Source organism: Adiantum capillus-veneris, chromosome 1 (genome assembly GCF_014529385.1).
Source record: "Adiantum capillus-veneris isolate H3 chromosome 1, ASM1452938v2, whole genome shotgun sequence".
NCBI lineage: Eukaryota > Viridiplantae > Streptophyta > Polypodiopsida > Polypodiales > Pteridaceae > Adiantum > Adiantum capillus-veneris.
The window spans coordinates 88,376,822-88,404,026 of record NC_140931.1 but is presented as its reverse complement, the minus strand read 5'-3'; the positions used below and the strand labels follow the sequence as shown (position 1 = coordinate 88,404,026).

Here is a 27,205-nt window from a genome sequence, read left to right as displayed (position 1 = left end):
TTGCCCATAATGCATGCAAAGTGGAAGCTTGCTCTTCCTCTTTTCTTCTTTCCGGTCTTCTCCATCATCCATTAGCAGATACGCAGACCATCGACTACTAGGTAAACGTCAAGCCTTAACTTGGCTGGATACGATTAATGATTGTATGGGATCCCACACCGATATTGTTAGGAAATAGGACGTAGCTAAATAGATATTTGAGTACCTTACTTAATGGAGAGACATATTTTCACACACGAGAGATTATAGAGTAGAGTAGAGAGAGAGCACACACAATATACGTGGTTCACCCAATGTGGGCACATCCACAGGAAATCAGCCACTCAATGGCTTTAGTACTTCAAATAAGAAGTAGGTTACAAAGGGATTATACCCTTAATAGAGCTCATGTCTTGCTTCACTATCACCACCTCACACTCACCTTGTTGCATCAACTTCACACTCTAAAATGTGTGTAGAAGTGGCCTCCTTTCATAGGCCAAAAGGGCTGCCCTCTCGCAGCCGTGTGTAGCCGCCCTTGTGTAGACAAGTCCAAATGGACTCTCCAATCCGCCTATGTGTGACCGCCTTGAGAAGCCAAGTTTGCCTTTGAAATTGGCCATTGGCCATTGACTTTTGACCACCGGCCATCGGCCAAATGACTGGCCGTTGTTCGATCACTTTTCGATTGCCGTTCGGCCATAATACTCCGGCTTTGCTCGAGATTGGCCGTGAAAATTTTGTTTTCCGACAAGTTATTTTTCTTCACGCACGATGGCTTCTCCTCGTAACATGGGCCTTACAAATGTGCATTTTTAATACAAAAAATTACAAGGGGTAAATCAAGCTCCATACTTAACAGATTCAACTCACTCTCACCCCTGTCTCTCTCTCTCTCTCTCTCTCTCTCTCTCTCGCATAAGGCAAGAAGACCCTCCATCTCTAGCTGTCCAAGAGGTTCTTCGCAAGAACACTTGCTTGGTGATGAGGCAATATGAATGTCATTTTTTTTGTTTGGCAGTACAGGATCCTGCTTATCTTTAATCAAGATCATCTAGTAATTTAGTCACACACATCTACACAAAGGTAAGTAGGAACTCACATGCGCACACTCCCACTCACTATTTGCATATATAGATGTTTTGAAGTGCGTGGGGATGTGTATATGTGTGCATGCATGTGTAGACGTGTGTGCGTGCGCGCGTGCGGAGTGCACACGTACATGTCCACTCACACATAACAAGGTAAAATAAGGTAAATTCCAAGAAGCTTTGGGATATTTGTAGTGAATGCAAAGTGAGGGCTTCTCTCCAAATGCAATCACCTACTCCTCCATTTTACATGCATTGCATCATTCAACATGTCGATGCGGGCAAATACATTTATGATGATATTGTTAGTTAGGGAATGTTGAGACAACAACAATATTTTGGTTGATATGTATGCCAAAAGTTCTATGCTTCTCATGGATCAAGTTCACAAGCTCTAGGATGGTCTCATCTACTACAAGTTGAGGGACTCTCTTTATTTGAAAGTGCTTGTGCTTGCATCCTGAAGACATGCTACATCATGCAATTCATTGACATGGGTAAACAATTTATGATGCTAGGGAATTTTGGGAAAAAAACGTCATGGTTGACAATGCTGAAATTGAGATGTATAGCAAGTATGGTGTACTTTTGAAAGCACAACACGTTTTGAACGAGCTTTTTGTTCAGAGTGTCTCTTGGGGTGCATATGGTATGTCAACACAAGTAGGGCACGAAGCTTTGCGTTGCTTTGAGGGAATACGGAGTTAGAGTTTCACTCAAAGTATGATGACCCAAGTGTAGATTTTGAAGGCCGGTAAAAAATGCAAGCAATTGATATCGACCAGGGTGGAAACCTTTGGCTATTTTGAGGGAATACAGAGTTAGAATTTCTCTATAGATTTGTTTGTCTATGCTTAATGCAAGCAATATGCTTTGTTTAACGAGATTTCACTATGATAGGTCATGTCCAACATGGAAAACCAAAAGGTACGTAGGGTAGAAACGCCATTAAGGGGACAACTATAGTCACAAGGCCCCATAGATGATATGTAGCCTTTTCCTCTACATGATCTTTGAGGCCAAAGGGCTATTTCATCTAAAATAGAGCACCGATTGATTATTCATACGGTTCAAGCCCTTGTGGGTGCATTGGCTCTCTTTTGGCGCTTGGTGTGTCTTTCGATTGGAGTTTACATGTGGTTCTCAATTTCATACTGTAACTTTTAGTAATATGATCGAGAGAAACACTGCCATTATCTCTAGAAAGCCCTTGACAAGGCAATTCAAATAAGCTCTCCATTGCTCAAAGTTTCACTTTGACAAGGAAGATACATGCATGTATATCTTATTGTCTCTATAACGGCTCCTCTACCCTGGAAAGGACTTTTCATTCATGTCTTTTATCTCTCTCTATCTATCACCGTTGTCAAAGGTGGAGGAGTGGGAGAGACCGGCCTACCCTCCACCACTAATAGCATGTAAGGTAAGGGGGCCAACTATTTTTTTGTAGCTGTGCTTTCTCTCTTCTAACTCAAACGTGATTTTCGCTTGCAGCAATGTCTTCACGAGCACCAATTTGCTATCCCAAAAAAATATTGCTCCATTTCGCCAAGTGTAGAGCTGCTTCGATTGTGAAAACAACGGATAAAAGTAGTGTTGCAATTCATCGTTAGCAATATGGTGGTTGCGAACCCATGACATCCATCCATCTTCCAAGTTTGCCACACACACCATCCAATAAACGCGGTCCTTGTGGAATCGAAGGTGGCTTGCAACATTACCATGGGCATGGCCACTCTATTGGCCCCTCTACCTTAGGTCTTATGGACGCATTTTAATTTGGTGGCCAACATTGAGCCATGACAAGGCATGAGGAGAGCTAAATATCTCATGTTGTGCTAGGCCTACGCCTAAGTTTTAACATAGGCCAAGAAAAAGGAGCAAGAAAAGGAGGGGAGGAGAACATCACCATCGTCGCAGTCCTCGTCTTCATCCCGCTTTTTCATCCCGGACCGAGAAGTAAGTCGAAGATACCTGCATCTCGCTCAAAGGATGCCATTGAAACTCTCTCTACGTCGCTGTCTCATATCTCTAGTTAAAATAAAAGCACGCACCAAAATATCAGCTGCATTCACCAACCTTCTTCTCGCGTTTTTGGTTGCTCTTCTGCGTGTGACTTGCCTGCCACTCTCTCAAGATCTGCATTGATCTGATCATTTCATTTTGGTCCTTTCTCTTTCTTGCCATTTCGATTGTGTGTCTCTCTCCGCTCCTTCTCTAAAGCCTTCTTCTGGGTCTAGTGAAGCAAGCCCGAGCCCGTGCTATTTGTGAGCTCTCGACTCGAGTCATCTTCTCATCTTGAGCTCCTCTTCGTCTCCTCATTTGCTATGGCCTCTGCGTCCGACATCAATGGTGATACTACAATTAAGGCTGGAGCTGCAGCTGACGCTGTGCCTGCCATCGCACATCCAACTCCCGAGGATGCCTTTGGCGTAGCTGCCAACATCAAATATCATGCTCAGTTTTCTCCTCATTTCTCTCCCGTTAAGTTTGAGCCAGAACAGGCCTTCTACGCTACTGCAGAGAGCGTTAGAGATACTCTCATACAGGTCAGTTTTGGCAACCGTTTGTATTGAGCTTTTCATGGAGCCATCATGGTGCTGACATATTGTTGGCTTTGTAGCGGTGGAATGAGACATTCTTACATTTCCACAAGACAGACCCAAAGCAGACATACTATCTGTCTATGGAGTACTTGCAAGGAAGAGCTCTTACAAATGCTGTTGGGAATCTTGGATTGACGGATGCTTACGCTTCAGCTCTAAGCAAACTGGGATATGATATGGAAAACATTGTGGAGCAGGTGGATTCTGGAGCTATCATATTCAAAACTTTTTTGCATTGATCGAAAATCTTTGGGATGCCTGAAAAGAGAGGGCTTTGTGAAGCTGTTTATTAGCCATTTAATTGTCTGCGAGATGTAGATAAAGTATAAAGGTTGGTGGCTCATTCTGTTGGGTCTAAAATTTCCAATCGTGAATGCTAGTGCCATGGTGTTGAAATGCTGTTCATAAACTTTTTTCCCCGATGTATCTTTTACTCCTTTGCGGTTATTAATGGGCTTTCAGTGTAGTCCTAATCATTACAGTGTTGTATTAGGGTGCCTTAGGCTAGGTTCCTTCGAACATTGTGTGACAAGCCTATTTATAAGAATGCCATTTCATATGACCTTCCTTGTTGCTGTCTTTGGATAGTTGCCCTAGCCGCTGTGGATGCGAAATCAGTACGGTAGCTTCTCAATGTTGGTTCCTTACATACCTTGGTTTGACGATTGCATCACACATTTTTTTGTCTGGCTCATTTGTTTTTTAGACTTTCTAAGCGATTGTACGGGTCTGCAGGAAAGAGACGCAGCACTTGGAAATGGAGGCCTTGGTAGACTTGCGTCTTGTTTTTTGGATTCCATGGCGACTCTGGATTTGCCAGCCTGGGGTTATGGACTCAGATACAAGTATGGTCTCTTCATGCAAAAAATCACCAAGAAGGGCCAAGAGGAATATGCAGAAGACTGGTTGGAGGTAAGGGATTTACAGGCTGTTGCTATCTACTCTGTTTTACCACAACTATATAGAAGTGGACCCTTTTGGTTTCCTAATACTGGGTTGGGGGAGGAGGGGACAATGCAAGAGTGGTGTTCATCTCAAAAAGTAAGTCGTTAATTGTTTCATTGGGAATCTAAAAGACAAGGCAACCATATGTCTATCAGATGGTTCATAAACCTGTTTTAATTTGACTTTACTCTATTGGTGAAGAACGGTACCACACATATTAGAGCTGATCACCTTTCCCGACTTACATTGGGAAAAGCACCATAAGGGGTAGATGATGATCTACTAGATGCTCATCTTCTCTCTAGAGATATGATACCAAGGTGGTAAAGGGAAATAGTGACTCTCATGGCCATAGCTCAGTTCAACACAAAAGAGTCCAAGTAAAGGTTATGTCCTCCAATTTTCTGAACAATTTTGTCTTTCTAGTGTGATAAACATAAGTTAGTGACACTAAGTTATGTTTATCAATTTAAGGAGTATGCTTATGACCTCTGTAATGCGTCTCTAATAATTACTTCCATATTGGCTAGAATGCAGTCCAATATTTGCTCTGCAAATAAATGACAAGTGTTGTTGAGGGCTTGGGGCAGTGTGATTTGAAATTTTAAAGAGCATTGTGGCTATGCATTTCGTGAGTAACTTTGCAAGAATTTATGAGGCTTGAACTACTTTAGCTAGCACAAACTCTCACACGCACATTGGCTTTGAATCGCGCCTGTGGGACCACCAAAGGGGACTGAAACTCCAATTTGGCTACTCTTCGGCCAGCCAATGTGGATAAAAATCATATGAGGAAACACCCCTTTAGTTTCATTAAGTTTTGTGTGATGTAGTTTGGAGATATGCGGCAAAAAATGCTGAACTCGTGGATTTTGTTGATTTTCTCAGCATTTTCAAATAGATATGCTGTACCAGCGTATTCAAGTGTTACCATTTGCCTCAATGCGGCCATAATTCTGATGTACGTGTCCTTAAGTTTCCCCCTCCCTTTTGGCACGGTGAGTGGTTAGGCAAGTTACCCTCACATGTGTCCCAACCAATTTCCACCTAATTCAGATCTCTAACTCTAGGGAAGGTTATTCTAATTGGACAAGAATTGTCCTCTTACCAATCCATCTCACACATGTGACATAACCTTATAATTGACTCTGTCCAAGGTTTGAAGGTTTTCAACTCTCATACCTTGCACATTTAGTAATACCACTTCTTGTGTTGTGTGCTCTTGAGCTTCTCATTGATCTTCTCCATTTGTTTTTGAGAGAATTCATATCTAATTGGTGTTTTGAGTGACTATAGAAATCAACTTCTTTTTGTTGTGAAGGAAAATCAAGCCATTTCTTTGGGCCTTCACACTAGCCATACTTTATCATAGGACCATCAAGCCATGCTTGCTAGCTCGTTGTAAGAGCTTTTGGGGAAAGAAAGAGAACGATATGGGCTCGCCTCCGGTCTGGTTGAAACCTCGTCTCCAATCTGGCACTGAAGTCCAAAACGACCATGTAGCATCCAGACAGTCCCAAAGCAGCTTAGGCAGTGGCAAAACTATCAAATTGAACGTAGTAGACATAGTTGGCACCTAGTAGTACAAACACCACCGAAAGCCTGCTATTTGCACAACATCAAATGGCTAGAGGTAGTCAAAATGTATCAAGTTGTATCATCTACAAAAACAGCTTTTGAAATGTGCCATACTGTGTCAAAACATTCAAAATTAATACTAAAAACCACCAAATTTATCCAAGAGTACCAACTTGAAGCCAAGCCAAGTATCGATGCTAGAAAGTACCAGCTTAGCAGAGCAATAGAAAAGCTACCCCATGCTACCATGTCCACAACATCTAATGGCCATTGGAATTACCGCTGCACCAAATGGCCATTAGAATTACCAAAAGTTCTAGAATGAACCGAACAATGCTAAACATAGAAAGACCTTTCATTGGGTGATATCAAGAATCCCCAATGAAAAGTACCAAAATATAGGCATTACCAAAGTTTTAATTTGGCAATATAAAAAATGGCCAAAAGCACTACGAGAAAGCAACAAATGTATCTAAGAGCTGATAACCACTTGAGTGTCTCAAGTAATCATCGGCTGTGAAACTAATTGCATTTGTGGGCAATAAAGCACCCCATTAAGGGACTGCAAGAATCTCCCAAGGAAACCAAGGACAAGAAGACCTCGTGCATGGTACCTTGTTGAATGGAGCACTTGAAGTCATCGGAAGATTATAGCTTGGAAGCCCATGTTGAAAGAGCAGTATCCCTTGGAAGCACTCTCTAAAGTAACCACTACCTCAACCCCATCTTGGAATGAAACAACCACTATTACTGGAAGCTCCCGAACCGGGGTTGGGAGCTCCATAGGAAGTCCTCTCCCTGCTTATTAATTGGAAAAGAGAATAAGTACCACCAAAAGAATTTAGTGTAGAATTGCGTCCTTTGCAAACTGAATAGTAAAACTTCTCTCATACAAGTTGAGCCCCAATGAGGATCACACCATTCGTGGACCCAAGTTGCTAATAAATGGAAGACCATAAAGGTCGTCACTTGAGGATCATTTTTGCCCAACAAGCCGTCGTCGTCCCGTATTATCTAGCTATTCAAGCAAACTCCAGTAGATCAAACCATACGGTCGCTACTCCTTAGCATTTGTCAAGATCAAACCTATAGGAAAAATTTAATACAACATGCCAAACTCCATTTAAATTCGGAAGAGCTCATAGACCCCCACTGTTGTAAGAATCTTCGTCAAAACTTTGTCCTTTTCCACATACTTAGAAAATGTACCCTCCTAATTGTGTAATCAACATCCAATACACTACATTTTACCAATACTCAAGCTGAAAATAAAGGAATTGCCTAGGGGAATGTAACATGCCCATGAAGATTGGAATGGGCTGCCCCAAGATTGGAGTTCTCCAAAGTAGTGTACGGAGAAGCCTCCACATGTTTCTGGCTACGGAAGTAGAAACTAGATGTCTCCACCAAGTACCGACACTGCGTGTAAACCTGTCATCATAAGGATCTTCACAAATCTGGAGAGAGAGAAGAAGAAGAATAAAAAGAGAGTTTTAATGTCGTAGGAAACCATCCCAAGAGAACTTAAAGATCTAGCCGACGAGGAGAGTTGAACTCAAGACTCTTATTCAAGAGGGAAATTGCATAACCAATCTACCACACTTGGGTGATAGAAAGGTTATACCATTTTCCTCTTTTTATTAGAAAACACACCCACACCCACATCCACACACACTCCACACACACACACACACACACAGAGAGAGAGAGAGAGAGAGAGAGAGAGAGAGAGAGAGAGAGAGAGAGAGAGAGAGAGAGAGATTGAATTATCGTCCACGGAGGTCACATATGACCTATGGGACCAAAAACAAAACATTACAACGTTGCTTTTAAGTACAGGCATGGGGTACATATCAGTTAAGGGCCGAGGGTCCATTGGCTAGGAGGAAAGAAAAGAATAAAAATTAAAACTAAGAGGGGTCAGATGTGGGGGAGGCCGGTTTGGAAGTTCGAAAGTCCTGGATGACGGCTTTACCGCCTCGATAGACTGCCCATTTGCCTTGTTGCGCGCCTCATGCATCCTCTTGAGCTCGCTTGTTTTAGCCTATATTCAGTTGATTCGTAGTAGTTAATTCTTTGGCGATCCAAAGATTTCGTCCCTTGAGAAGGCGCGATTGGCATAGCAACCGCATTCGCTCGTCTTTGTCCTTGAAGGTGAGGATACAATGCTTAGGTGGCACTTGCCTATGTGTGTCGTTGATCCAGGAGATGGTTTCAGGCTTTATGTTAATTGGTTGGAGAATATCGCTGAGCTTGGATATGGCTTCTTCGAGAGTGTCCTCATCGGTGCACCATGGTGGGGGAAGTCCCCACTCCTGACCTTGAGGTCGAGGGATTCTTGTAGCCGACGTTCTTGTAAAACTGCATGTATCTTAGTGACAATCTCTCTGGTGATGTCATGTGTGGCCGAGTGGGCATGGGTGACCTTTGCTTCAACTTGCTTCACCTTGTCGGTGGTGAGATCTACCATAGAGTCAAATCGTGCCTCAAGTTTGCTAAGGCAAGCCTTGAGGTCACAAGTTTCTTCCATGACTCGGTCCAAGGCCTCTTGGAGTTGTCCGATGCAGTCAGCCTTGCTCGGGGCCGCTACGATGGCGGCAAAACTTGGCCGTGTTCTCTTGAACGTCTCTGGTAGTGCTGTCTTTGCCTTGGTAGACATTATCTTCACCTTGTTGGTCGAGGAACAAGGTTGAGAAATGTATGACCCTCTGTTTCTCTGATGCACTTAGTCAAGCCTTCTAGTACGGGTTACTGTCAAGAGTTAGTGGCCGAGTCGATGACACCGGGGCATTGTGTGAAGCATCGTGCGAAGCAGCGCATGGAGAGCGTGGTGTGCAGCTGGAGCAGGCGACAGAGCTTCAGAACGTCGCTGGAGGAGACACCACTTGACAGGAACCTGCTGTGGCCGTAGCCGCTTTATAGAGACTTGCTGTGGCCGTAGCTTAGGGGAGGAGGGCGTGGCTATTGGCTAACACCCCCCACAGGGCAGCCCTCACCCAGGGGGGACATGCAGCAAAGCAGGGAAATGAAGCGAAGCAGCAAAGCTAGGTTTAGGTTTACGCTGCAGAGAGAGAGAGAGAGAGAGAGAGAGAGAGAGAGAGAGAGAGAGAGAGAGAGAGAGAGAGAGAAATGAAATGAAATGTTATATTGACGTCTTCAAAAAGGCCAGAATGACCTATGAGACCAAACTGATACAAAAGTGGTGAATCTGTTACAAAGTCTGGGTACCTTAGTACTAAAGTACTAAGTGTGAAAGTGTGAAAGTGTGAAAATAAATGTGAAAAACTAAATACAAAGTATTAAATAAACTTCTTAGGAGCATTCTGGGTGTCTGGCTAGAATGCTTCTAATCCTTTGTTGTAGTCTCCTCCGGTGAAGTGTGCTTTTGCATCTCGGTTGTGGTCGTCTCGATTTCCTAAGCTCAATCGCCCTGTCAATGAGGGTGCCTTTGGTATGGATGTGGGTACTCCTTTGTGCTGGCTGCTGGTCTCTTGCTTCTCCTTCCACTCCTGCTTCTCTCGATCCGAAGAAATCTGTGATCTGCCTCTGAGGCTGTAGTGCTCTTTGTCTTCTCATTAGATTATCCCTGTGCCGATGTATTTCAAGTAGGTACAAGCCTAAGCATCTTTGATCTTGGTATTGCATGACTCTATCTAGAGGTCCAAAGCCTTCTTTAAATAGGCAATAGAAACGCCCACGTATCTCATAGTATACGGTGCAATGGCATATGTAGTGTAATTCTGTTTCCGGCTCCATTCCGCATAACTTGCAAATTTTGCTCTCAGGTGGGATTCCCCTAAATCTGCCAAATTCAATTTCCAGCTGGTGTGAGGATGTACGAATCTGAGCAATAGCACATCTCAAACCATGAGATAGGTGGGTATCCATGTAGCTCGGGCGAATCACGAATCCATCTTCAGATAGCTGTAGGAAGTTTTCTTTGTAGTCGGCCATCTTCGTGCCCAATTCTTGTGTAGGGTCTACCCATGTCCTCTTAGTATCCAACTGTATAAGATCCTGAGGGGGAGAGAGAGAGAGAGAGAGAGAGAGAGAGAGAGAGAGAGAGAGAGAGAGAGAGAGAGAGAGAGAGAGAGAGAGAGATTTATTGGATGATTGTTTGGTGGCATGCAGAAATTTAGCCCTTGGGAGGTGGTGAGGCATGACATTGTGCATCCAGTTCGTTTCTTTGGTGAAGTGCAAGTGCAAGCTGATGGAAGGTAAGCCAAGTTATTTGTTTATGTGCATTTATGTCTGCAGTAAAATGTGCTCTCATTTACATTTCCTAGCTTGCGACCCCCCCACCCCGACCGAAAAAAAAGAAGAAAAAAAAGTAAAAAATGAAACACACACACACACACACACACACACACACACTCACATGGAGAGAGAGAGAGAGAGAGAGAGAGAGAGAGAGAGAGAGAGAGAGAGAGGATATTGCTCAACAGGCGGAAATGGGTTGGTGGTGAAGTGTTGCATGCCCTTGCTTACGATATACCGATCCCAGGCTATAATACCAAGAACACAATTAGCCTCCGTGTATGGGATGCAAAGGCAACTGCTAAAGATTTCGACTTGTATGCCTTCAATGAGGGAAAGCATGATAAAGCTGCCTCCTTGCATTCAAAGGCATCCCAGGTACAGTCGGCAATGTTTGCATGCATTATTATTTGATACTTTTAGCTACTCTTTTCAATGTTAGTCATGAACATTGTCGGGGGCATGCGGTGACACCTTAACACCGCTAAACTTCTTAGATTGATGGCAATGTGGGACATCATGTATATAATCTTCACACTCTTGTTCATTTATTTGTTCATGGCAAAGAAAGGGATCTATGTATTGGTGCTACATTTCGCAAGACGTGAAGCCACAACATGGCGTTGATCTGCTAACCAAACTGCCAAGAGCTTCAAGGTCTGTTTTAAAGTTGGTACATGACTTTGATATTTTGACTTTCAGGTATGTTCTGTTCTGTATCCTGGGGACGAGTCTGAAGAAGGAAAGCTTCTTAGGCTGAAACAACAGTTCTTCTTATGTAGTGCATCCTTGCAGGTAAAAAGGTCTAATCCGATGATTTGCTTTCAAATTTGTATGTGTGACTGCTGATTTTAATGTTTATGCTCTTCCAGTCACTAGACTATCTTTTTGTAGGACATAATAGCAAGGTTCAAGGAGAGGCGGCCGAAAAATTCCACCCTTGACTGGAAGATTTTTCCAAGCAAAGTTGCTGTGCAGATGAATGATACCCATCCTACCTTGTCTATACCAGAGCTTATGCGTATCTTGATGGATGTTGAGGGGTTAGGATGGAATCAAGCATGGGCTATCACAAGCAGGTGGTACAATTGCTACTAACTAGATTACATTTGTGGTCTCAATTTTGTCACTTGATCACTAGTAGAATGCTAACTTAGGTTCATGTTTATACTTTTAACTTAGGTTTATGTTTATGCATTCAGCACTCTAGCCTATACGAATCATACTGTACTTCCTGAAGCTCTTGAGAAGTGGCCCCAAAGTGTCATAGCAAAGCTTCTCCCCCGACACATGGAAATCATTGCAGAAATTGACAAGCAGGTGGGTGTCAATCTTTCTTATTTGCAGTAGATCGGGATATGGTTAGTGCCTGTGGGGGTGTTGGGGGCCGGCCTCACTTCAATAAGATTTATTGGCTGTGCACGCTGACATTATTAAACGTTCATGTTCTTGGCAGTTTCAAGCTCTTTTACATGCAAAGAGGCCAGATCTTGAGCGAAAGCTAGGAGAACTACGAGTCATTGACTATTCAAACCCACAAAAAGTCTTAGTCAGAATGGCGCATATGTGTGTGGTCTCTTCTCACTCTGTAAGTCTCCCTCTGTCTTACAGATTTCTCCCTGCATGAATGCTTGCACATGAGCCTCTGGTTTAAGGATTTTCTCAACAGCGCATCCACTGTGCTTGCCCTCAATCATAGCTGCCCTTTTGACAAGTATGTTTTATACCGTTTTCTCTCCTGGAAATTTGAAGTACATATAGGCTACTTGTGCATCAATTGACTCGGGAAACTCTTCCTCCATATTTTTTCCTATACATTACAAGTCCTGTTATTTTTTGTCTGTTACATTTGCTCAACTATCTGAGAAGCTCAAAGTTCATTCGATGATCCCATTGCAGGTGAATGGTGTTGCTGAACTTCACAGTAATATCTTAAAAGAGGAGCTTTTTGCAGATTTCTATTCCTTATGGCCCAGTAAATTTCAGAATAAGACAAATGGCATTACACCAAGACGCTGGTTGCGGTATTGCAGTCCTGAATTAAGTCATATAATCACGAAATGGTTGCGAACAGATGAGTGGGTTGTGAACCTTGACCTTCTTACAGGTCTTCGTCAGGTATGTCATCCAAGCCTTGTGAAAATTTCTTGTTTAAAATGTGGTTGAAATTACTTACAAAAAACAAGGAACTGTGGCTTCAAGCATGTTATGATTTAATCCTAGCAGAAGGTGAGAACCTCATATCAAGTATGTTGTTGCTGTGTCTTTGTGACTTACCAGTTTGCAGATGACAAGCAACTCCAGAGCGAATGGGCGGCTGCTAAGCATGCAAACAAGGTCCGCTTAGCTGATTACATATGTGAAGTGACAGGGATCAAGATAGATCCAAGTACCATGTTTGACACCCAGATCAAACGTATTCATGAATACAAGAGACAATTTTTGAACATTCTGAGCGTGATTTATCGCTACATAACAATCAAGGTATGTTATACCTAAGTTTGTACCAGATTGCAGCAAAGATCTCTGCTCATTTGTTGGATTTATTCTATAACATTTGTTTTCATTCCTATGTTACTCGATCAAATATAGAAAATGAGTCCGGAACAAAAGAAAGCAGTTGTGCCTCGCACTGTTATGATTGGCGGGAAAGCTTTTGCAACGTATGCTCAGGCAAAAAGGATAGTCAAGCTCGTCACAGATGTCGGAGCTTTGGTGAACAATGATCCTGATGTTGGAGGTCTGCTCAAGGTTGTATAACAAAAATGCTTTTTGTGCTCAAGTTTGGAGAAGTTTTTCCTTTATAATACCCTTCCTGTCTGTGCCTCTGCTATGCTTTTTGAACAAAAATGAGAAGTTTTTTTTTTTGTCTATAATGCCCTTCCTGTCTGTGCCTCTGCTATGCCTTTTGAACAAAAGCGGTTTCACGCTTCCTTGGTCATGATCATTGTTTCCTTGCTTGTAGGTCGTTTTCATTCCCAATTACAATGTTACTGTAGCAGAGGTTGCCATTCCTGGAAGTGAGCTCTCTCAACATATAAGCACAGCTGGCATGGAAGCCAGTGGCACAAGTAACATGAAGTTTGCTCTGAATGGATGTCTTATTATTGGCACTTTGGATGGAGCAAATGTGGAGATTCGAGAGGAAATCGGGGAAGAGAACTTTTTCCTTTTTGGAGCACGCGCTGATGAGATCACCAGGCTACGGAAGGAGAGGGAGCAAGGCCGTGTATGATTTTCTCTGGGCTATGCCAATGCTTCTTCTCAAGCTTAATGGGATTAACTCCCCAGACTATACTCTTCTTTCGAGTGACAAAAAAGTTGCTTAATGAGATTATCACCCTGACTATACTCTTCTTTTGAGTGATGAAGAAAATGGTTTCTGTGATTGCAGTTTGTACCGGATCCTCGTTTCCAAGAGACGAAGGAGTTCATAAAGAGTGGGATTCTCGGTGACTACAACTATGAGCCCCTATTGGACTCTCTAGAGGGGAATAGTGGTTTTGGCAGAGGTGATTACTTCTTGGTCGGCCATGACTTCCCATCTTATCTGGAAGCACAAGCAGAGGTTGACAAAGCCTACAAGTGAGTGTGTTTGACTTGGCTAGTGTCAAGCTTTTTCCACAGCTGGCATTTGAATTCGCCTAAGAATAATACCTTTATGCAGGAATAAGGCAACATGGACAAAGATGTCCATATTAAGTACTGCAGGGTCGGGCAAATTTAGCAGTGACCGGACGATTCAGCAGTACGCGAATGAGATCTGGCATATTCAAGAATGCCGGGTGCCATGAAAGGCTTGTCTGTCTGTATGTTGGCTCAATCATGAGTCTTTAATTCACTCTATCGAGTGAGTCTTCTCCAAACTTATGTAATGTATTTATATCGTTCATTACAAGATTATTGCCTCTCTCTCTCTCTCTCTCTCTCTCTCTCTCTCTCTCTCTCTCTCTCTCTCTCTCTCTCTCTGCCTGCACCTGCGCATGCGCACGCGTGCACACACACACGCACCCATGCACGTGCGTACACTCCATTCCAATGATGTAAATGCTTTGCCAGCTCTACTGTGCTCCGTCCGAGTGCGTATTGTCAAGAACAGGGAGCATGAATGTTGGCAATGAGATACTCTTTTTCTGCAAAGCTAGCCATTTAGGGCAGCGGGCTTGCCCGAGAGCTTTATATTTTGTTCGTTTCTCTTTGATGTAAATAATTGTCTTCACATGAAATGATTGCTCACCAAGAATGAGAAGAGTTCATGAGAAAGTAGAAAGTATTTAATTTATAGCTAACAATGGGTAGGCTAGAATGCTTTATATATTTGCTAATAGTAGTTGAATTTTGTTTGCAATTTCCTGTCCTAGTTAATACTGAACAGTTTGTGAACAACTTTTGAAATGTTTATAATTTTTAACTCGCATTTTCGCCCGATACTAAAGTTGTATCACGAGGGTAGTGTACTCTTTAATGCATACAGCTTGATAATGCAGATTTTATTGAGGAAACCAATTACCCTCCAATACAAAATAAATGCAAGCATGTCTCCATATGGCGAAGACCAGGCTTGAGGTTCATCTCCATAGAAGTACAATCAAGTCTACATCGAAAGGCTAATGTACATTAAATTGTCTCTATGTACTTGTTTTGAAAATAGCAATACCTATTATTGCTCAAATTCAATGCTTTAACACTGGTGCAACAGGAGTTCACATTGACCTTAAGATTAGCACCATTTAGCTTTCTCAGACCATTGAGTAGCATATCCTTCAGAAAGCGATCATCAAAAGTTAGTCAACCTAATGTTTAAATTACAAGTCTCCCTCAATCACATCACTAAAAAACCTTGTTCAGCAGTCTTGTATGTGAGCAGGTAAAGAGAAACGATATGAGTGTTGATACGAATACTCGATACAATATCTCCCATGTAAAAGTGAGCATCTTTCCTTTGCATTTATTTGATTTATAGATAAAAATCATGCCCAAAATAGTCATTACATTTCAGCTATAAGCAGGTATTGTCCTTGGACTCTATCTACACTAAGGCTATAAAGTGTTACAATAATAGGCAGCACTAAATGGTGCATACAGTTAATTGTAAGAGGATCACTACCTAAATCCGTTAATCGGTGATTTTACATGAGTGATAAGGAATTATCAAGTGATTTTTTTTTGTATATGTAGCGATGCTTCTAATATTCACCGTCATTTTTCCAAAATAATGATTATTTTATTTAGCTAAATACCTCTTCTATTGCCAATAGTGGGAGTAGCAACGAGGTCATGGTTTAGAACAATTTTGGAATAAATTTTGTCGTATCATCCTTAACGAGAGAGGGATCATTTGTGCCAAACTTTCACCGATGGGCTTCTCTAGAATGATGGAAGGCGTGTCCATCCAATGTGAGGGGATGCTAAAATGGAATAACATGTGCGTCAAAGGAATATATACTTTTGTGTATCCTACCTCTTGCTCTCTAGTAATAAAAATAGGGACTTTTTTGACATGGTCTTGGAGAGTAAATTCTAAGTTGTAAATATGAGTGGTAGAGACTCATGTAAGCACATTATTATATCCATAAGCAAGAGATTTGCCTCAATGTACACTCTAAAAATTAAACATAGGCTATGTAACCTCTTGAGGTCTAGTTTCTATATTTTTTGAGCTAAAATAAGCTTTTAAACTAGAAAGAATGATTATTTTACTTAGCTAAATACCTCTTCTATTGCCATTAGTGGGAGTAGAGGTGAGGTCATGGTCAAGAACAATGTTTGGAATAAATTTTTTCTTATCATCCTTAACAAGAGAGGGGTCTTCTATGCCAAACTTTCATCGATGGGTTTCTCTAGAATGCTGGAAGATGTGTGTCCATCCAATGTGAGGGGTTTGCTGAAATGGAATAACATGTGCATCAAATTGTGTGGTGTACCTCTTTTGCTCTCTACTAATAAAAATGGGGACTTTTTTGACATGGTCTTGGAGAGTACGTTCTAAGTTGTAAATATCAGTGGTAGAGACTCATGTGAGCACATTATTATGTCCATAAGCAAGAGATTCGCCTCAATGTACACTCTAAAAATTAAACATAGGCTATGTAACATCTTGAGGTCTAGTTTCTATATTTTTTAGAGCTAAAATAAGCTTTTAGACTAGAAAGAATGATTATTTTATCTAGCTAAATATCTCTTCTATTGCCATTAGTGGGAGTAGCAGTGAGGTCATGGCCAAGAACAATTTTTGGAATAAATTTTTTATTATCATCCTTAACGGGAGAGGGGTCCTCTATGCCAAACTTTCACCGATGGGTTTCTCTAGGACGATGGGAGGTGTGTGTCCATCCAATGTGAGGGGATGCGGAAATGGAATAACATGTGCATCAAAGGAATATATACTTGTGTGGTGTACCTCTTTTGCTCTCTACTAATAAAAATAGGGACTTTTTTGACATGGTCTTGGAGAGTAAGTTCTAAGTTGTCAATATCAGTGGTAGAGACTCATGTGAGCACATTATTATGTCCATAAGCAAGAGATTCGCCTCAATGCACACCCTAAAAATTGAACATAGGCTGTGTAACATCTTGAGGTCTAGTTTCCATTTTTTAAAGGGTTAAAATAAGATTTTAAACTAGAAAGAATGATTATTTTACCTAGCTAAATACCTCTTCTATTGCCATTAGTGGGAGTAACAGTGAGATCATGGTCAAGAACAAATTTTGGCATAAATTTTACTTATCATCCTTCATGAGAGAGGGGTCTTCTATGCCAAACTTTCACTGATTGGTTTTCTAGAATGATTTAAGGTGTGTGTCCATCCAATGTGAGGGGATGCCGAAATGGAATAACATGTGCATCAAAGGAATATATACTTGTGTGTCGTACCTCTTTTGCTCTCTACTAATAAAAATAGGGACTGTTTTGACAAAGTCTCGGAGAGTAAGTTCTAAGTTGTAAATATCAGTGGTAGAGACTCATGTGAGCACGTTATTGTGTCCATAAGCAAGAGATTTGCCTCAATGTACACCCTAAAAATTAAACATAGGCTATGTAACATCTTGAGGTCTAGTTTCTATATTTTTCAGGGCTAAAATAAGCTTTTAAACTAGAAAAAATGATTATTTTAGCTAGCTAAATACCTCTGCTATTGCCATTAAGTAGTGAGGTCATGGTCAAGAACGATTTTTGGAATAAATTTTACCTTATCATCCTTAACGAGAGAGGGTCTTCTATGCCAAACTTTCAGCGATGGGTTTCTCTAGAATGCACCCTAAAAATTAAACATAGGCTATGTAACATCTTGAGGTCTAGTTTCTATATTTTTCAGGGCTAAAATAAGCTTTTAAACTAGAACGAATGATAAAATTAGCTAGCTAAATACCTCTTCTATTGCCATTAAGCAGTGAGGTCATGGTCAAGAAGAATTTTTGGAATAAATTTTACCTTATCATCCTTAACGAGAGAGGGGTCTTCTATGCCAAACTTTCAGCGATGGGTTTCTCTAGAATGATGGAAGGTGTGTGTCCATCCAATGTGAGGGGACGCCGAAATAGAATAACATGTGCATCAAAGGAATATATATTTGTGTGGTGTACCTCTTTTGCTCTCTACTAAGAAAAATAGGGACTTTTTTGACATGGTCTTGGAGAGTAAGTTCTAAGTTGTAAATATCAGTGGTAGAGACTCATGTGAGCACATTATTATGTCCATAAGCAAGAATTCGGCTCAATGTACATCCTAAAAATGAAACATAGGCTATGTAACGTCTTGAGGTCTAGTTTCTATATTTTTGAGGGCTAAAATAAGCTTTTAAACTAAAAAGAATGATTATTTTATCTAGCTAAATACCTCTTCTATTGCCATTAGTGTGAGTAGCAGTGAGGTCATGGTCAAGAAAAATTTTTAGAATAAAATTTTTCTTATCATCCTTAACGAGAGAGGGGTCTTCTATGCCAAACTTTCACCCATGGGTTTCTCTAGAATGATGGAAGAAGGTGTGTGTCCATCCAATGCGAGGGGATGCTGAAATTGAATAACATGTGCATCAAAGGAATATATACTTGTGTGGTGTACCTCTTTTGCTCTCTACTAATAAAAATAGGGACTTCTTTGACATGGTCTTGGAGAGTAAGTTCTAAGTTGTAAATATGAGTAGTAGAGACTCATGTGAGCACATTATTATGTCCATAAGCAAGAGATTCGCCTCAATGTACACCCTCAAATTAAACATAGGCTATGTAACATCTTGAGGTCTAGTTTCTATATTTTTTAGAGCTAAAATAAGCTGTTAAACTAGAAAGAATGATTATTTTATCTAGCTAAATACCTCTTCTATTTTTATTAGTGGGAGTAAAAGTGAGGTCATGGTCAAGAACAATTTTTGGAATAAAATTTTTCTTATCATCCTTAACGAGAGAGGGGTCTTCTATGCCAAACTTTCACCGATGGGTTTCTCTAGAATGATAGAAGATGTGTGTCCATCCTATGTGAGAGGATGCGGAAATGGAATAACATGTGCATTGAAGGAATATATACTTGTGTGTTGTACCTTTTTTGCTCTCTACTAATAAAAATAGGGACTTTTTTGACATGGTCTTGGAGAGTAAGTTCTAAGTTGTAAATATTAGTGGTAGAGACTCATGTGAGCACATTATTATGTCCATAAGCAAGAGACTCGGCTCAATGTACACCCTAAAAATTAAACATAGGCTATGTAACGTCTTGAGGTCTAGTTTCTATATTTTTGAGGGCTAAAATAAGCTTTTAATGATTATTATCTAGCTAAATACCTCTTCTATTGCCATTAGTGTGAGTAGCAGTGAGGTCATGGTCAAGAACAATTTTTAGAACAAAATTTTTCTTATCATCCTTAACGAGAGAGGGGTCTTCTTCACCCATGGGTTTCTGTAGAATGATGGAAGAAGGTGTGTGTCCATCCAATGTGAGGGGATGTTGAAATGGAATAACATGTGCATGAAAGGAATATATACTTGTGTGCTGTACCTCTTTTGCTCTCTACTAATAAAAATAGGGACTTCTTTGACATGGTCTTGGAGAGTAAGTTCTAAGTTGTAAATATGAGTAGTAGAGACTCATGTGAGCACATTATTATGTCCATAAGCAAGAGATTCGCCTCAATGTACACCCTCAAATTAAACATAGGCTATGTAACATCTTGAGGTCTAGTTTCTATATTTTTCAGAGCTAAAATAAGCTGTTAAACTAGAAAGAATGATTATTTTATCTAGCTAAATACCTCTTCTATTTTTTTTAGTGGGAGTAACAGTGAGATCATGGCCAAGAACAATTTTTGGAATAAAATTTTTCTTATCATCCTTAACGAGAGAGGGTCTTCTATGCCAAACTTTCACCGATGGGTTTCTCTAGAATGATAGAAGGTGTGTGTCCATCCTATGTGAGGGGATGCGGAAATGGAATAACATGTGCATCAAAGGAATATATACTTGTGTGTTGTACCTTTTTTGCTCTCTACTAATAAAAATAGGGACTTTTTTGACATGGTCTTGGAGAGTAAGTTCTAAGTTGTAAATATCAGTGGTAGAGACTCATGTGAGCACATTATTATGTCCATAAGCAAGAATTCGGCTCAATGTACACCCTAAAAATGAAACATAGGCTATGTAACGTCTTGAGGTCTAGTTTCTATATTTTTGAGGGCTAAAATAAGCTTTTAAACTAGAAAGAATGATTATTATCTAGCTAAATACCTCTTCTATTTCCATTAGTGTGAGTAGCAATGAGGTCATGGTCAAGAACAATTTTTAGAATAAATTTTTTCTTATCATCCTTAACGAGAGAGGGGTCTTCTATGCCAAACTTTCACCCATGGGTTTCTCTAGAATGATGGAAGAAGGTGTGTGTCCATCCAATGTGAGGGGATCCTGAAATGGCATAACATGTGCATCAAAGGAATATATACTTGTGTGGTGTACCTCTTTTGCTCTCTACTAATAAAAATAGGGACTTCTTTGACATGGTCTTGGAGAGTAAGTTCTAAGTTGTAAATATCAGTGGTAGAGACTCATGTGAGCACATTATTATGTCCATAAGCAAGAGATTCGCCTCAATGTACACCCTCAAATTAAACATAGGCTATGTAACATCTTGAGGTATAGTTTCTATATTTTTCAGAGTTAAAATAAGCTTTTAAACTAGAAAGAATTATTATTTTATCTAGCTAAATACCTCTTCTATTGCCATTAGTGGGATTAGCAGTGAGGTCATGGTCAAGAACAATTTTTGGAATAAAATTTTTCTTATCATCCTTAACGAGAGAGGGGTCTTCCATGCCAAACTTTCACCGATAGGTTTCTCTAAATGATGGAAGTTGTGTGTCCATCCAATGTGAGGGGATGCCGAAATGGAATAACATGTGCATCAAAGGAATATATACTTGTGCGGTGTACCTATTTTGCTCTCTACTAATAGAAACAGGGACATTTTTGACATGGTCTTGGAGAGTAAGTTCTAGCTTGTAACTATCAACGTTAGAGACTCATGTGAGCACATTATTATGTCCATAAGCAAGAGATTCGCCTCAATGTACACCCTCAAATTAAACATAGGCTATGTAACATCTTGAGGTCTAGTTTCTTTATTTTTCAGGGCTAAAACAAGCTTTTAAACTAGAAAGAAAACAAAAGGGGACAATATTACCTATTGAAAGACTAAATTCCTTGCAATTGCCAATGCTGCTCTGATGGTAAGTGTAGATGTGTGTGAGACTACGATCTAACTCCCAAATTAGCCATAAGGTGTTTGAGCCATACACACTCAACAATAAATGTGAAAGTTGCCTTCTACTCAACCTCACAACTAGAGGTGGCCTCAATAGGTTGCATCTTGCTCAATCAAAATATGCATGAACTATAAAGCATGAAAAAAAAAACCACTTGTGTCATAGCACCCAACCCAATCCCGAGTCAAAAAAAGCATGTAAATCTCCCGACCTCGATCCCCCCTTTGGATAAAACAACCCAAGGTCTAGCACCACTCAAGTAGAAAAAGATCCTCTTAAATGCCTACCAATGCTTAGACCTTGGGCTATGCATAAATATGATCGCATGTAAGACTGCAAACTGAATATCCTTGTTGTAATGCATGCATGAATGAGACAATGAGCAATTGTCTGGTAGAGGATAACATCTTCAAGATCTCCACCATCATGTAGACAACTTCATTGCTTAGCAAAGTTCGCACATACTTTGTCTGATACACATCACACTGCTTAAATTGAATGCCCAAATGATGATGCAAAATCCCCAAATTTGATATCTCAAATGTGGCATTCAAATGAGCCTTAAATTCAGTAAATGTATCTCATTTAGACTAGTGAATAGTAAGTTATCCACATACACAACAATGATAAGGTATACACCATCCGCACGTTTTACATATAAAGTGCTCTCAATTGGACTATTTTGAAAGCCACATGCAACCAAATGATTATTCATTTTCTCATACCAAGCACGAGAAGATTGCTTTAAACAATACAATGATTTATTATATTTGTACACTTTCTTTTCCTTTCCTTTTTTGACAAAACCATGAGGCTGCATTCCATACACTTCCTCATACAAGTCACCATTCAAAAAGGCGGTTTTAATGTCCTACTGATGTACATCCCATCTAAAATGAGCTACCAATGCACAAACAAAACGAACAGTAGTCATTCGACAAATGGGAGCAAAAGTTTCTTTATAATCAACGTCCTTTTGTTAAGCATAATCTTTTGCAACAAGCTTTTCCTTGTAGCAATCAATACTATCATTCGGCTTCTGTTTCAGCTCATTTATCCACCTTACAATACAAATGGCTTTCTTACTAGGATGCAAGTTACATAAAGACCAAGTATGTTCTTCACAAATGCATGATATTCATCTTGCATGGTAAGCATCCAATTCTTTGAGTTTTTTGCTTCAGGGAGTATATAAGAGGTTCATCCTCATCACACATATTGTACACAACCAAAGCATAAAATTTGATGCACAAGAAGCTTGATGAAAACTGGAATGAGTAGATAAAGAGGCATCTGTTTTAGTATACACTAGCTATTTTTGCATCCCTCTAGCTTCCTCATTTTCAGCCACGTCCTCATAAAGTGCCTCATTTACATATGTGTAAAAAATAGGCTTATATGTGCCATCACTTAAAACTTGTGTAGGTTGAATATGTTTCTCATTCAGACTTACATTTGTATTCCCAGCATTGAAAAGAGGCAACAAGATATCAAAAATATCCTTTGATCTTACACCTTTCTCTTTAGTACATGACAACAAGGGCTAAACTGCATCTTCTACAAAAGAAACATCTCAAGAAGTTATGTGTCAATCGGGGATGGTATAACCTTTAACCCTTTCTCTTAGCACTGTAACTAACAAAGATGCATTTGATACCTTTATCATCCAATTTCTTGCATTGTTGTTGTAGCACTAGAGTGTAAACCAAGCAACAAAAAACACGCAAGTGACCAATGGATGGCTTCTTATCATGCCATGCCTTATATGGAGTCATAGCTGCAAAACTTTGGTGGACACTTCTTAAGTAGCTTTATCATCCAAATTCTTGCACTAGAGTGTAAACCAAGCAACAAAAAACACGCAAGTGACCAGTGGATGGCTTGTTATCATGCCATGCTTTATTGGAGTCATAGCTGCAAAACTTTGGTGGACACTTGTTAAGTATGTAAGCATCACACATGAAAACCTGTAGCCAGAAAGCATGCGGCAAAGCTTGTCTTTTGACCATACAACATGCCACCTCCATAAGTGACATGTTTTTCCTCTCAACAACACCATTTTGTTGAGGTGTGAAGGCATTGTATATTGGTGTTTTATCCCTCCACCAACTAGGAATGCATCAAATTATTTTGTCATATACTAACTCCCTTGATAAAAAATGAGGGTGTCCACAATACAACCAGATCTATTTTTGATCAACATAGAAAAAATTTGAAGCACATAAACACTTTGGACATAGCCTTAAGTGGATATACCCATGTATTTTACCAGTAATCATCAATGGAAGTACGAAGTACATATTATTACTAAAAGGAGGAGTGTGCATTGGATTGCAAATATCACTGTAAACCAAGCGCAACTTTTGAGTAACCCACATTAAAACACCTTTTGAAAACTTAGAACACTACATTTTTTATAGAATACAACATTCTCAAACATGCTTAGATGGTGCCTAGACAAAGGGGGCAATGAGGCAACCATATCGGATTTCTACAAATACATCAAAATGGAGAAATTCAGATATCCAAAATGTGGATGCCATATTTTAGCATCTGAAACAACTTTATAATTTATTATGAATTTGTAAATGTTTACACACACTTGCCATAAGAATTGAGCTTGTGTACCCCACAAAACAAGTAACCCAATGCCACAATAATATCACATGAACTAACATCATGAACAATCAATCTTTCATCAACAAAATTTCCAATAATACCAAACCTTGCTAATGAAGAAATAGATAATAGTTTCTTCTTGATCTTAGGCACAAAAAATACATAAAAAATTGTGAAGGAGCTGCTGTTTATTGCAGTGGGACAAATTTTTTGAGTCTTTGAATTGGATAAGAGGCATAGTTGGCCCAAGTGATACTATTTTCATTGGGAACAACATCAAGAGAAGTGAACAATTCACAATGAGATGTAATGTGCTTTGTAGCACCGCTATCAAAATACAATATGCAACACATGTGAATCTATATCCTTAACCATGTATGCTTTATGGATAGAAGGGTTTTACTGACACTGAGTGCTAAGAGCCCATTCTGCATCAACAATTTAATTTTCCATTTTGCAATGGCTATATTTGAAGAAGATTTATTTTCTTTCTTACGTGCCTCTTTAGCCTTTAGCTTTGAACATTGCTTTATCAGATGGTCAACAACTCTGCAATAGGCTCAACGCAATTTTTTCTTCCTCTTTCAACAGATTTACCAGATGCATTGCTATTGTGGGAGTCATTTGTCACAGATGCTTTGCTACCTGAAGAAGGAACATTAGAAGTAGCAGCATTGTTATTCCTATTCTTTGTGCCGCAACAAAGCCTAATAAACAACACGTGGCTTAACCCTATATTTTCTTGACATAGCCTCTTGTAACACCAAAGTGACCAATCCATCAAACTCAACAACATTATAATTGCCCTGTGCAACAAGCATGAAAGAAGGAGCAAAAGTCCAATGCAAATTTGGTAATGCATCCAGGACAGTCTGGTCAAGTGAATTACTGAGAATGACTTTACCTGCAGTAATTATTTGCTCATTAATACCTTTGATTTCAACAAGAAAAATTTCCATTTCATCTTCCTTATGCATGACCTTTGATGCTAGTTGTTTGTGCAGAAATGATATTTTCGCCTCATTGCGATGTGCATACAAGCCAACTAGAATGTCCAAAGCTTGTTTTGTTGTTTTAGCTGAACAAATGTGAGGAGTAATGGTATGCTTGACAAAAAACACAATCAGTGCATGCGCTTGCACATCTCTACTATTCCAATGAGATTTTTCTAATGTAGGTAAAAAATTCATAGCAATAGGAGCAGAACTGTTACAACATGCGACATCCTCTACAGACCCTGGATTCATAGAACTTGGGCATACATCAAAACCTTTAACAACGTTTTATACACCCTTGGAACAAGCACACATTGCATCACATAAGCCCACACTAGACAGTTGTCTCCATCCAGTTTGCATCAACAATAGATATCATTGCTCTCAACCATAATGAAAGACTAAACATAGTGTAGAAAATGCTCAAATTGAGTAGAAACTGAAAGGAGATTGTACCTGCTATACCACAATAGATTGTCAAAGATTTGTTACGTAGAAATTTGTAGTGGAAGAAATTCTGTACAAAAGCCCAAAATTGCATGAGCAATATCTATAATAGTAGAAACACGAGCCGAAATGAGCTCAAATCAAAATTTTGAGCAGACCATGCTCTACGAGCCTATCCAAAGCATTTATTGACTTGCTGACACTTGTGAGAGCTTACTTAAATGAGAGAAATGAGCAACGGGTGTTGGTGACTATGCCCATGCGGATGCAACTTGCTCTGATACCAATTGTTGGAGTTACAATTGCGAGAATGCACGCATACATTGGAAATGGAGAGGAGGCTCAAGGCACACAATAAAGAATATATTATTTAGTGTGAAAATATAAGATAAGATGGCCCTAGAGTGATAGTTATATATACAAAGCACAATGTAAAAAAACCTCATAGTGAGGGAAAGTGCCTCAACGGTCCTAAGTTTGTTCACACACATCACTACCAAATACATTGTAACACCCTTTATCACCACTCATCGGGGTTTTAATGTTTGGTTGTTTTTGAACACTCTTGCAAATATATGATACTGTGTGCTTCGTACCTCTTGTCCCTATGCGCGTCTATCGCACGTGTCAATGCAAGAAACTTGCCGATACACTATGTGCGAGCCACAAATGGCTCCAAGCCTGGGGAGAACACCTAATCAAAATGTAACCTATCATGTGAGTTCAACTGAAGGGTATTTAAAGTTCTTGAAACTTAAAAAAATATATATACTGAAGGGCATTAATTTTTCAAATTTGAAAAAAACTTACAGATTTTAAAAGAAAAGGGTACATTATATTCTTAACAAAATTCACAAATAAGGGGTTTTACAAACATGTCTTGAACGCACGTGATATGGTAGTTTTACACATAGTGAACCCCCCGAGGCTCCAAGCATGCAACTAGCCTAAACTAGTAAGCTCAAAGATGGCGACGGTGTGTCATTCACCACTCTACGCTTGCTGTCGTGGAGGATTCCTCACCACGAAGAAGAAGTAGCCGCCGTTGCGCCGCGCTCAACCGCTTCACCGCCGCCGTGCCGTCATCGCAATGCTCGACCGCTCTCTCTCTCTCTCTCTCTCTCTCTCTCTCTCAGGCATACACACACACACACACACACACACACACACACACACACAAGGAGATGAAGAAGAAGAAGATGGAGATGGAGCAAGAGCACTCTTCAATTGCACAAATGAGAGAATGAGTGAATTTTAGGTTTAGTTGACTTTTATATGAGCTGGCTCCATTCACACTTGGGTGTCCATGCTTATCCAACTAATCCCTTGAATGTTCTAGTTAGAGTGCACCTCTCATCGGCGATCACTCTTACCCTTTTCCTATTGGACCGACAAACCCGATACGTGACTCTACCAAATAAATAATACGGCGTCTGTCTTAGGTGATAGGAATGTGCGTGAAGGTTAACATGCCCCCCTTCCTGATGTAGATTCCGTCCTCGGAAGCTATTGAGTTGAAGCTCGTTCATCGAGGTGGAAGAGCATTTGAAACGAATGTCTTTAGCCTTCTTCAATCACCGCAAAATCAAACAACATTGGCACAATAATTGCATTCTCATATACAATTAAAGAGCATATGCAATTGTAGGCAGACAATTTGATTGGTAACAGAATTTTAAACCATTTGTCAGCAATAAACATTAAATTGCAATATAATCAAACACTAAATAGTTGTAAAGATAAAAAATTAAACAAGTCTGGGGTCGCTAATTTAATGTTCGAAAGGCACTAAAGATCGACTATTAATACCATGGGCAAGCTTCTCAATTTTCTCTGGTCGCGAGAGCCAAGTATTTCATGTCCGAGGGCTGACTAGAGACTATACCTAGAAGACCTTGTAGTTAAGCTACAATAAAAGGAATTACTCATGAAATCATCAC

At 40.1% G+C, this 27,205-nt stretch overlaps 1 protein-coding gene across 2 annotated transcripts; it reads left to right on the top strand.

Annotated features, from left to right (window-relative positions):
- Positions 1-2,902: 2,902 nt before the first annotated feature.
- On the top strand, positions 2,903-14,368 carry LOC147465147 (alpha-glucan phosphorylase, H isozyme-like). Of its 2 annotated transcripts, XM_086518460.1 has the most exons (16): positions 2,903-3,029; positions 3,311-3,619; positions 3,694-3,873; positions 4,412-4,588; positions 10,331-10,416; positions 10,645-10,834; positions 11,159-11,251; positions 11,351-11,535; positions 11,659-11,776; positions 11,913-12,044; positions 12,356-12,574; positions 12,737-12,940; positions 13,049-13,207; positions 13,422-13,685; positions 13,851-14,041; positions 14,124-14,368. In XM_086518460.1, the coding sequence occupies exons 2-16, from the start codon at positions 3,398-3,400 to the stop codon at positions 14,248-14,250; spliced, it is 2,547 nt and encodes an 848-aa protein (XP_086374586.1). In that variant the 5' UTR covers positions 2,903-3,029; positions 3,311-3,397; the 3' UTR covers positions 14,251-14,368. The 2 variants fall into 2 exon arrangements, with proteins under 2 accessions (XP_086374586.1, XP_086374579.1); XM_086518453.1 differs by lacking the exon at positions 2,903-3,029 and having other exon boundaries at positions 3,067-3,619.
- The last annotated feature ends 12,837 nt before the right edge of the window (positions 14,369-27,205 follow it).

Coding starts and splice junctions, on each gene's coding strand:
- LOC147465147 (XM_086518460.1), top strand. CDS start 3,398: ATGGCCTCTGCGTCCGACATCAATGGTGATACTACAATTAAGGCTGGA. Junction 4,589..10,330: donor ATGCAGAAGACTGGTTGGAG/GTAAGGGATTTA, acceptor GGTGGCATGCAG/AAATTTAGCCCTTGGGAGGT. Junction 10,417..10,644: donor CAAGTGCAAGCTGATGGAAG/GTAAGCCAAGTT, acceptor ATTGCTCAACAG/GCGGAAATGGGTTGGTGGTG.